This window comes from Anabrus simplex, chromosome 3 (genome assembly GCF_040414725.1).
Source record: "Anabrus simplex isolate iqAnaSimp1 chromosome 3, ASM4041472v1, whole genome shotgun sequence".
Taxonomy (NCBI): Eukaryota; Metazoa; Arthropoda; class Insecta; order Orthoptera; family Tettigoniidae; genus Anabrus; species Anabrus simplex.
Window position 1 is genome coordinate 319,674,173 of NC_090267.1, and position 12,073 is coordinate 319,686,245.

The following is a 12,073-nucleotide window of genomic DNA, read 5'->3' on the forward strand; positions in this document are numbered from 1 at the left end:
CATTAAGGTACTACTCACAAGTATTGTACGTCGTAAAGGTAACGCAGACCTATGGTGTTTCTCACACAATGGCGCCACTCATAGCCAACGCAACCCGATGAGGTTCCTCACCTAGGTGTACTAATCACGGGCGCCGGTATTCCCGTGGTGTTCCTACAGAGTGGGTACTAATCACTGGCAACGCAGACCTATGGTGTCGCTCGTATAGTGGTACAACTCACAGGCTACGCCCAGACCTGCAGTGTTGCACACATGGGCACGACTCACGGGTACTGGAAACCCACACTGCAACCCACTCGAGTGCTACGAATCACAAAACTATGGATTACCTAACAGAGTGGTACTACTCGCAAGTAAAAGCGACCGATGGTGTTCCGCGCGTGATGGTACTAATCAAAAGTAGTTTCATGGTTCTAATACAATCATTCCTTGGTCGGCCCTTTTAGTCGCCTCTCACGACAGGTAGGGGATATCGTGGGTGTATTATTCGTCAGCCTCCCCCTTCCACAGGGGGTGTGTGTTTGGTCCGCGAGAGGTATTTTATTTCCCTCAAGTCCGCCGGCAAGCCGGTTAGGAGCCCCCTATCCGCCACCTGGGACGCGCCACGTGGGAGTATCACCTCTCCCCCTGCGACGCCTGCGTAGCAGGTTCGTGGATTTAAATAGTTTGGCTGGCTTTGTTGAGGTCAGTCATCACTCTTCCTCGGACGAAAAAAGATTTTTTCTGGGCGGTACTGAGAAAACCTTTCATGCGTACCTCATATTTCATTAAAGAACAGCACTGCAAAAATTTCACTCGCAGAAAATAAATTTCATCTCCGTGACTGGGTATGCCACTTTCTTCACGATTCACCCTAGAGGTAATGTAGCTTAATGACATTGAGACGATCAACAGCAGAGAGCATACCAAGTAATAAATACCAAGTACTGGAAGCCACATTAATACACTGTGTACCCTGACAGTCACACAGACTTGACAGACGACGACGAGCGTACAGGTGACGGTATTGTCCAAGCTTCTTGCACCTGTCGTTACAACTTTGCAAAGTTGACATTCAGCCATACAAACTGGGTCCCATAATGTTCCAAACATGATCACTAAGAGAGTGGTCTCGGAATCTTGTTGTCCAGGGTAGTTGTCGAACACCTCGAAGAGAACGTTGCTTGGTAGCAACAGTATATTTTCCTGCTGTAACAGAACATCACCTAACTGATGTGATAGAAAAGGGTATAGTTCCACTTGTTAAAGCACGGTACATAGACTGCACGTCAATTCAAATGATCCTTATTTGGTGAAAACCACCTATCAGTATCCTCATATAGACAGAAGATATTTGAGATGAACAACGTAGGTGGGTCACCCACTACAGGAGGGCCATCCAGTCATTGCGCTCCGAGAGCGCGCCCGCGCTCGGGGAGCACTGGGCAGTCAGACTAGCGCTCCTTCCCCTACCACCACTACAGTGTGGCAGCGAGGAGACCTGGGACAGAGGGACGATGTTCGGACCGCGCTGACTAGATACGTGCGTACAGTCGTGCGTCTGACGGCGTTTGTGGGTATCATATTGATAGGGCTCTTTTGCCATAACAAATATACCGCATATACAAATCGAAAGGTACTCCGATGTATGGAATATGCAGGAAACGAAATAGGAGTTAAGTAAAGAATACAGTAATGTAATTTATTCAAAACTGAAATTTGAACATATCAGAGAGGAAAATTCAAGAAACTTTTACCAATATGAACAGATAGAACAAACCTTGAGTGACTTTTGCTCAGTCGTATTTACGAGCTTTTTACTTTTGGAGCAAACAATCTTCTCCAAATTGAGTAGGCCTACAATATTTCTGGACACAGCTATTCATAAACAATTGCGCTAGTTTCTATCGCTCATCGTTGCACGATGTTTGGTAAGCTTAAGAACCGAAAAGAAACGCTCACAAATGTACGTTGAGCCGAACATTGACAGAACTTTACATGTATGTTTATACAAAAGGAGGTATTCTTCTTGCGGAAAGTCGCTGTAAAATTCTTCTAAACTTCGTGACATTAGAAAGCGGTCTTTAAGACGAACATTGCACTGCAGTTCACGCAACTCTTAATTGAAATAGCTGTGGAGCACTGTCTGGACTAAGAGAAAATGGTCGAACAAATACATCTAACACCGCTTGAAGTTCTGATAATTCTGAAAATCTCTTTTCAAACTCTTCTTGCAATTGGCACGTACTCATCAAAGCCGACACCTTATTTCACTGTTTCAAGCAATGGAAAATGTCATGTGTTCCTTGCACGCAACTGGTTTTCCCACAAAACAATTTTCTTTTGAATGCCTGAATTTTTTCCACCAAATCGCAGATATTGTGCTTTTTGCCCTGAAGCGAGGTGTTCAAAGTATTCAGATGGGCAGTAAAGTCACTTAAAAAGGCCAAGTCCGGCACCCACTTAGGATCACACAAAAGAACTTCAGGCCGCCCTTTCATGTCATAAAATGTATATATTGCATTCCCCAAGTAAAAAACTCGATGAAGCACCTTCGCCTTCCTCAGCCACCTGCATGATATGTGATATCCGGATACTCCGCTTCGATGTCATCCAGAACGCTTTGATTTTTTTTTTTGCTATTTGCTTTACGTCGCACCGACACAGATAGGTCTTATGGCGACGATGGGACAAGAAAGACCCAGGAATGGGAAGGAAGCGGTCGTGGCCTTAATAAAGGTACTAATTAAGGTACAGCCCCAGCATTTGCCTGGTGTGAGGGAAACCACGGAAAACCGTTTTCAGGGCTGCCGACAGTGGGTTTCGAACCCACTATCTCCCGACTGCGAGCCCACAGCTGCGCGTCCCTAACCGCACGACCAACTCGCCCGGTACTCTTTGAATTGATGGTGCGTGAGTCCATGGGAGCGAAGAAAATTTACCATTCGCACAACTGTTCCCATTACGTCTTTAAGCTTGGCGACTTTTGCACAGATTGCCTCCTGCTGTATCAAGCACTGGATCGCCGCCATTAGAGTACTGCCGCACTCAGCCATTTTTAATTTTACATAGCTGAGGAACCCCGTGTGAAGAAGACATGTACCAAGAATCGTGATGTCTTAACCATGGGGGCCCATTCCACCAATGTGAAGCGACGAAATCTCAATTGTACATCCTCTAGAAGGAAGGTCAGCAGGATTCAATGGACTAGGGATGTGCTTCCACTCAATCCCCTGAGTTTTGTATCTCGTTGACATAATTCCTGACAAAGACTGACCACTCTTCTTCTCTTCGGATCCAAGCAAGCATCGTGCTCGAATCACTCCATGCATGAATGGATTCAGTGGTTCAACCAATGACATTTCGAACATAATTCAGCAAACTCAGTCCAGTGGTAGCTGCCATTAACTCTAATCATGGCATCGTAAGTCTCTTAGACGTTGCAACTCTCAACTTAGCTAGCACCAAATTGACTACGACATTCCCTCTTCAGTTTCACTGCACAAAAATTCACAAACAGAATACTCCTTGTAACTTGCATCAACGAATAGGTGCAGTGAACATTCATGAAACACCCCAATATTTCGGGGGGAATTGTTATTTCTTTGACCAGAGGAACTCGTTGTTGCCAAGCATTAACATCTTTTCGTTTTCATCATCATCATCATCTATAGGATCGTCCCAGTTCAATTTCTTCTCTCATGGGTTCTGTAACATCAGCTTCAAACTCAAAGTTGCAGATCCATCATTTAGTCTGTTTTCCAACAAGTATCCTCACCACCAATCAACAACAGAAAGCGGAAAATTACAAAGTTGTCAATTTGCTTTACGTCGTGCCGTCACAGATAGGTCTTATGGCGACGATGAGACAGTAAAGGCGTAGGAGTGGGAAGGAAGCGGCCGTGGCCTTAATCAAGGTACAGCCCCAGCATTTGCCTAGTATGAAAATGGGAAACTATGGGAAAACAATCTTCAAGGCTGCCGACAGTGGGATTCGAACCCACTATCTCCCGGGTACAAACTCACAGCTGTGGGCGCCTACCCGCACGGCCAACCTGGGTGTCTCAGCGGACATTGAGAAAGCATTTCTACAGGCTGTGATACATCCTGAAGATAGAGACTTTCTCAAGTTCCTGCGGTGGGACAGTGACGGCAGGTTAACGACAATAAGACACTCCTGCGCGGTTTTTGGGGTGACCTGTAGCTCCTTCCTCTTGGCTGCACTTCTCGATCACCATCTCAGTAAATGTGCTGAGAATGATCCTGTAGAAGATAGTGAAATTTTGAAAATATTGAAGACCGGATTCTCTGTTGATAATTTAGCTGTGAGTATAGACAGTTCTTCAGAGACTGAGTATCTGCGGACTTTGCTAGACGTGTTATGGCTAAAGCACGTTTTAATCTCAGAGGGTGGGAGTTCTGTGTTGGATACAAAGAAAAAAGCAAAATACTCACTCATACCAAAAAGGTCCAAGGAATAAAATTATTTGTAGTTCTGTGGTTCACGCTGGTGCTGCCACAGTGATCATAGGCACAAAACCTCCACTTTTATATGGAATCCGAACTACAGGAACGAGAAATATTAATTTAAACAGTCCCATTTGCACTGGTCAGGATGAGAATCGTGGTCGCCTTGATGAAATACAAGCGATTATGCCACTCGGCTAATACTCCTGTTCGTAAATGAAGTACTACAGTTTACAGTATATGACAAAAATATTTTTCAAGAAATAATTGGAAATAGTTTTTACCTGTGTGAAATAATAATAGTAGACCTTCATTCCGTTGTCGGCGAACTTCTGTGCGAAGTGGTTGGTGGGACAGATGAAGAAGTAATCACCCACCACATCAGCGATCATCTTCTGGTTGAGGTAGCCATCGTTGACCTGGTCCCAGTCCGTGTACTGTCAACAACATCAAACACCAATTATTACAAATAAAACCTATGTTATACTTTCTTAAATATCCTGCGTAGTGCAGGGAGAACAGTGGTCGTGCAGTTTGCTACGATTAATGAGTTAAACAAATTGTTTTACGTTTTGCACAGAAAGGTCTTATGGCGACGATAGGATAGGAAAGAGGTAGGAGTGGAAAGGAAGCGGCCGTGGCCTTAATTAACGTATACAGCCCCAGCATTTGCCTGGTACGAAAATAGGAAACCACGGAAAACAATCTTCAGTGCTGTCGACAGTAGGGTTCGAACCCACGCTTCCTGAATTCAAGCTTACAGCTGCGTGACCCTAACCGCACGGTCAGGTTGCTTCGTGCTTTTTTTATTGCTATCGTGACCATCGACACGAATCTCCAGTTTTACATCGAATTTAATCTAGAGGGACGTGCTAAATTTTTTAAACCGACAGGTAGATGCCTAATAGTTACATTTATGGGATTTAACACTAGTTTACTGTATAAAAGAAAAGTACACTGCACAGACGCGTAAAAGACATCCGTAAAGTGTAAGAAGTACTGTTGGGGATTTCACCTCTCAAAGATTGTTCGCGAAAACTGAATCTACGAATCGATCTGGAAGACACTCAGCAGTGAGTTGATGTACAATTTATACAATTAACCAAACAAGGCTCAGTAAGCTCAGAAAATTCCCACGATCGCCGATCACGAACATTTCATAAAGTTTGATTGAATCACACACACATTATCAGAGAAAGTCAAGCTTCGGGACCTACATGTCTGAGTATTCCGATAAACTGCTTTTTACCAGTTAGAGGTAGTCGGATTTTCGGAGGCCGGAACATGTCCATTTAGCACTCTACGTCATACGATGTGGCTTGTAAAATACGAGGTGTACACTAGTATAGTATACACAAGGTGATTCAGAAGTTTACATGGATGGTGCAGAGAAAACACACGTAATGAAAGATATTTTCATTTTGGGTACTATTGAGGAACACCTGTTTCATCTTATCGTACGAATCCTCGCAGCGACTGAAATGATGAACATACAACCACACGTCTTTGTTAAATATAGGCCTATTCCAATCTCTAATCTGTTCATGTAGGCTCTGTAATCAAGTTGGAGGTTAAGAATACGAGTCCATTTTATTATTAGCTAGCTGATGTACCCGTGCTTCGCTACGGAATTCTAGGCTAGGTAGTGTACACGTTGTGAGCAAGATTGTATTAAATTGCATAGCTCTTAACGTTACCCTAGAAACGCGACGGGGAATTCACCAAACGTCTTTTCTCATATGAAGACTGTGTTGGGGAATTTTCATAGTAATGATAGTCCCGATTGCCTACCATCAGTCACCACCAGGTTGGGGAGTTTTCATTATAATGGCAGACACTCACTCTCCACCAGTCATGTTACATCCTCAGAAAGACTGTCTTAATGGTTTTCCCAACTGAAATGAACATAGGTTATTGTAATGACGTCAGTAGGAATGGCGCGATTAAAAGCGATGCTTTCATATGAAATACTCCATCAAATGAAAGACCACACAATTTCTCACTTTTAAGCAACACTACTATGCTGGAATTCCAGAGCTGGAATGACCAAGCCGCAGACAGCTCTGGTCTGTGAACACTTTTCGTCTTTTTTCGGCGGTGTGGGGTGCGGGGTGGAAGGGGAAGCGAATAGTGGAGTGTCCCAGGGCAAAAACTATGCCCTTTTACTAATCTGTTTCCTAGGAGTACCCGATGAGTCGGAAAACCTCAATTCACTACACTGGCAACGGAAAAATCTATCTGACTTGGAGGCAATTTTTTCCTCCTAGCCAGAGGGGAAGCCCCCTCTTCACTGCTAATTTGGAATTAAATGAATGTAGAATTTAATAAATGTGAAGAGGAAGAAGCTTTTCTTAAGAAACGGCTCTTTTCAGTGTTGACATTTTATTTAGTGAATTGTGTTGCTATAATTAGAAATAGGCTTAAATTGTAATTCTAGACCAGGTCATACTACTACTACTACTACTACTACTACTACTACTACTACACCTAAGTGAGCCTCTGCCGTACGTGTGCATACAGCTCATTCAAAACAACGCGTCAGAGTAGGGATCGAATAGCTGGAATACTATGATGAACCAGTGTGTTACGTAGCTGCAGTATCAGAAAATGTATGAACCAGAGGAAGGGCATGCTAAAGAAGAAAGTTTTCCAACTCCCCAGCTATTTCCCGCCAATGTTCAGTCGGGCTGTTATACTCGGTACGCAGTAGTAATCCCATCTATCGGAGTTGAGCGGTACCATAAGAAACGAAGAACATCACAATGAACAATGGACAATGTAAAGTTATTGTTGATCAGTGAAATGAAATGAAATGTCGTATGGCTTTTAGTGCCGGGATATCCCAGGACGGGTTCGGCTCGCCAGGTGCAGGTCTTTCTATGTGACTCCCGTAGGCGACCTGCGCGTCGTGATGAGGATGAAATGATGATGAAGACAACACATACACCCAGCCCCCGTGCCATTGGAATTAACCAATTAAGGTTAAAATCCCCGACCCGGCCGGGAATCGAACCCGGGACCCTCTGAACAGAAGGCCAGTACGCTGACCGTTCAGCCAACGAGCCGGACATTGTTGATCAGTAACAAACAATGGTCAATGTAAAGTTATTGTTGATCAGTGCGCTTTCGACATTGTAGGCCTTCTGAAATACCACTCTTATCATAGTCGGTAGTGTAAAACTGAATGAAACATAAATGATCGGAAATTGTATTGTCTATAACCTTTGTTATGTAGTACTTTTCGATAGCACCAATGACAAAGGTACAGGTATTTAAAAAGTAAATTTTAGGCGCCTTCCCCTAAACTACCATTTTATCTCGGGCGAGTAAAATTATTTACAGCCTAGACTGTAGTTTCTTATTCCCCAACTCTATATGGCGGTTTTCATTAAATTCTGTTAACCCATTTTCTCGTGGCTCGGCGTTGATATGGACTTAGCAACAAAAATACAAATTCATTAATATCTGTGTTATCAGAGCCGGTACGGTAAAAATGTATGACATAATTGATTGGAAATTTAATTCTATATAACTTTAGTTATATAGTATTTATCGACACGACCACTAATAATATAAATATTCGATAATTAAATTTAAGGCCTTCCCCTAAACTACCATTTCACTCAGCGTGAATAAAATAATTTATAGCCTAGATTGTAGCGGCTCACGACTTTACGTACCGATTTTCATTAAATTCTCTTCAGCCGTTTTCTCGTGATGCGTGTACAGACAGACAGACATTACGGTAAAGTAAAAAGTACATTTCCTTGTTACTATGGACATGACCGATACAGAAATACCATTCTTTTCAAATTCTGAGCAATGTACAGACAAAACTCTTATTTTATATATATAGATTAAATGCACAATGTGATGTTGTTGATGGGTTAGTGTATGTTTCTTGAGAAAATTTGGAACGCACGGCTATCACCATATTCGTAGCGTTGTGAAAATTTAACACCCCACAGTGCCCAAACCAACCACTTCGAGTTCCGGATATGGATCCACTCTTGAAAAATAATGTTTGCCGTCCGGCACAACATACTGAGTGTGGTCGATGTTGTTTTGAACAACTCTGTGTGTATATTTAGCTGTGAATTAACTTAGCTCTTCCATAATTCCGTACTTGCAACGAGTTCTGTGACTCGTTTAGTTCCATATCTCTTCTGAATTATTAAAATGTGTCTAACTAACGTCACATTAATCTCCCTCTATTTCTCTTACCTCCCATGGCAATTCTCTCGGTAATCTTTTCTTCATCTTTTCTTCACATGACCTCACCAGTGAAACTAGACAAAAACTATTCACCTGAAAGGTTCCTCTGCACATCAATGGTAAACTGTCGGCTTCCAGTTCCCAATATCGCGGGATTCAAATCTGACAGAGGTTGTAGGATTTTAGGAGGGCAGAAAAATGTATATTTAATGTCCTGCGATGTGGCTTGTAAAATATCTCTGGTGACAGATTTGGTGTTTTCCCGAGAAAATTAATTACAACTTAGCCATCCGGTAGCGTAAAACGGAATATCGACATTGACACGTAGGTAGAATAAATGGCGTCAAAATAATGGAAATAATTGGTCTCACTAACAGACTGGAAGTCCATGAAGACATAGACTGGCTTGCTGAAGATGCTAGTAATCGTAGAATTGTTATTATTCCCTTTAACATGAAGAAATCTGGCGCAAAAGTTACTAATAATGTTGTTGGTTTATGTCCCTCTAACTACATTTACGGTTTATGGAGACGTCGAGGTGCTGGAATTTAGTCCAACAGGAGATATTTACGTGCCAGCAAATCTACCGGCACGAGACTGCAGTATTTGAGCACCTTCAAATACCAACGGATTCATGCAAAAATTACTGATCCCACTGTTCGGTTTGAAATTTCAATTATAAAAACCTGAGGAAGTGAGTGAAGGAAAGAGAACCAATTACGAACCCATAATGCCACGTTTCTTACACAATTATACTGCAATTTACAGAAAATTACAATCAATGGTCTATTTTTGGTCGAGATGTACAATTCCACTTCCTTTTGTTGATTGGTGGAAAAGATCCTCGTTGGAAAACAGACTACAGGACAAAATTCTGATTATTATGAAGCACTCCGCAACTATCCTTAGATAACAACTTAGTTTACCGGCCGTGCGGTTAGGGGCCCACAGCTTTGAGTTTGCACCCGGGAGATAGTGGGTTCGAACCCCACTGTCGGCAGCCTTGAAGATATATAATGCAACCGTTTTATCGCAAAGGTTTCTGGAACACAGCCGTTGTTGCATGAAACCGTTGGAACATTGCAGTGCCGCTCCGCTGTTGCGTTCTTCACCATCACCGTTACACAGTTTCAGAACCGTCGTTCGCTATCGTTTCATTTCTTGTAAATGACGTTGCCAATGTATCTAGAATAACTCACAGGTCAGTTAGGCCATTCTGGAGAGCTGCGCTGCCATTGGCTGATGCGTCAGACGACACCGAGACGAAGAACACATTGCTACGCCAGATTCAATGACTTGAGTGTTGCAAAGTACAGTAAAGTATTTTTGAACTAATCTTATTTATTTCATTTACACTCCACTCAGTCATGAAATACAGAACTAATGGATCTTTAGATGTCGTAACATTTATCATTTAAAACCAATACGAAAACATCAGACTTCAGATCCGTTTCTGCAATGATAAAGACACACTCACAATGGCTCGGACATACGAGCGCCAGCGTTCTGAGCCCACCCAACCTGGCAGGTTCGATCCTGGCTCAGTTCGGTGTTATATGAAGGTGCTCCAGTACATCAGCCTCGTGTCAGTAGTTTTACTGGCATGGTAAATAACTCCTGCAATACAAAATTCTGGCCCCTCTGCGTCTCCGAAAACAAGTTAAATGATCTAATCCAAATTTTAACACGATATATAATTGAATGTTTTATGCATTATTTATACATTTCAGTATGTTATATTTCCAAGGGAAAAAAGTGTTATCAATTTTTTGAGGACATTTCTCTTTTCTTTCTTTTTTTAGCTCAGGGTGGTTGGAAAAATGTGTTCTTAGTCGCGTTGTAATCTTTATACATCCAATGGTTATGTTGTATGAATATGAAATACGTAAATTAATTCACTTCTTTTATATCAGTTTGTATAGGATAGAATGACATGGATCACCGGCTGGCCGATACAGAGGAAGTCGTAAGACGTTACCACGGTTGAGCAAGGTTGATGTATACCTCATTTCTACCCATATCGGTAGGCGTGCGTTATTTGCGCGCAACTATTTCGGTGACAACCGTTGTCTACTAGCAACTGTTCTTCCCGGCACTATATCGAGGTTTAATTCGCTAATATTGCTTTTTTTTATCCATGCATAATGTTTATATATAGTTTAATATTTCTTATTACAGAAGAATACATCGGAAAACCATTTTGCAATAGCACAAATCTTACTTCAAATCTTGTGCCACTGAGCATACTGAGGGTGAGAAATACACTAAACAACGGGCATTTTCCATACCTTGATATTTAGGAGTAATTTTGTTTTCTTCTAGCTCACTTTTTTATATGTCAAAAAATGATCATTCCTGTAACATTGTTATGAAGTATAATAAATTTTTCCTAATTCTATAGGGACCGTGCTAGTGGAGCTATTTCAATTGCAAGCGCCTCTAGCGGAAAGAACGGACATGATTTGCGGGAGGATTTACCGTATGCTATTCCGCGTGGAACCGGGCGAGTTGACCATGCCGTTAGATTTACCCAGCTGTGAGCTTGCATCCGGGAGGTAGTGGGTTCGAATCCCACTGTCGGCAGCTTTGAAGATGGTTTCCAGCGATTTTCCATTTTCACACAGGCAAATGCTGGGGCTGTACTTTAATTAAGGCCATGGCCACTTACTTCCCACTCCTAGGCCTTCCCTATCCCACCGTCGCGAAAATCCTATGTGTGTCGGCGGGACGTAAATCAAATAGCAAAGAAAAAAATCCGCGAGGAATTCGCAAGTAGCAACTCGTATTATTTTGTTCCTTCTAAGCATAAGTTGAACAGTACTGATATATTGCTTCGGAAACTAATTTACGGTCAAGTTCAATAAGCGTTGGATTTCAAAAATAAAATGGGACCCATTATACTTCAGAACTTCCACCTTGATAAAAGGGAAAAGATCTTCAAACGAGCCAGCATGTATTTGAGTGAAAGAAAGACTACGTGAAGGAATATCGGGCAAGTGTTTAGGGGAAACTTGTGCTTGCTTGTGCTTGCTTATGCTTGTTGTTTTAAGGGGCCTAACATCGAAGGTCATCGGCGCTAGGTGAAACTACTATCAATCAGAAAACTTATTCTATTAAAATAAAAGTAATATTTATTATTTATTTTCTAGTTGTATATAAAAACATTGCATCATGATAAACGAACAAAATGTATACGATTGTTAATTAGGTTTATATTAATACTATGCTTTAACCAAACACCTTATAATTTGGTACCGGTGTATGAATGTTATTTTCAGATGACTTATGTCAGGAATGTCATAAAAGGTGAATGTTGATGTAAAGCAGCCTAATCCGACCGTTGTAAACATCTTGCTGCATTGTACTCCTTGATTAATATTGAAAGAGGTTCCTCAAAAGCAACTGTTCTCCC

The 12,073-nt window shown here is 42.0% G+C and overlaps 1 protein-coding gene across 1 annotated transcript in view; it reads right to left on the reverse strand.

Moving 5' to 3' along the window:
* Positions 1 to 12,073, reverse strand: part of LOC136866791 (acetylcholinesterase) — a 565,008-nt gene that overhangs the window by 87,734 nt on the left and 465,201 nt on the right. Inside the window, exon 3 of the mRNA XM_067143897.2 lies at positions 4,731 to 4,883. Coding sequence (XP_066999998.1) covers positions 4,731 to 4,883 — 153 coding nt within the window. The remainder of the gene's footprint in view (positions 1 to 4,730; positions 4,884 to 12,073) is intronic.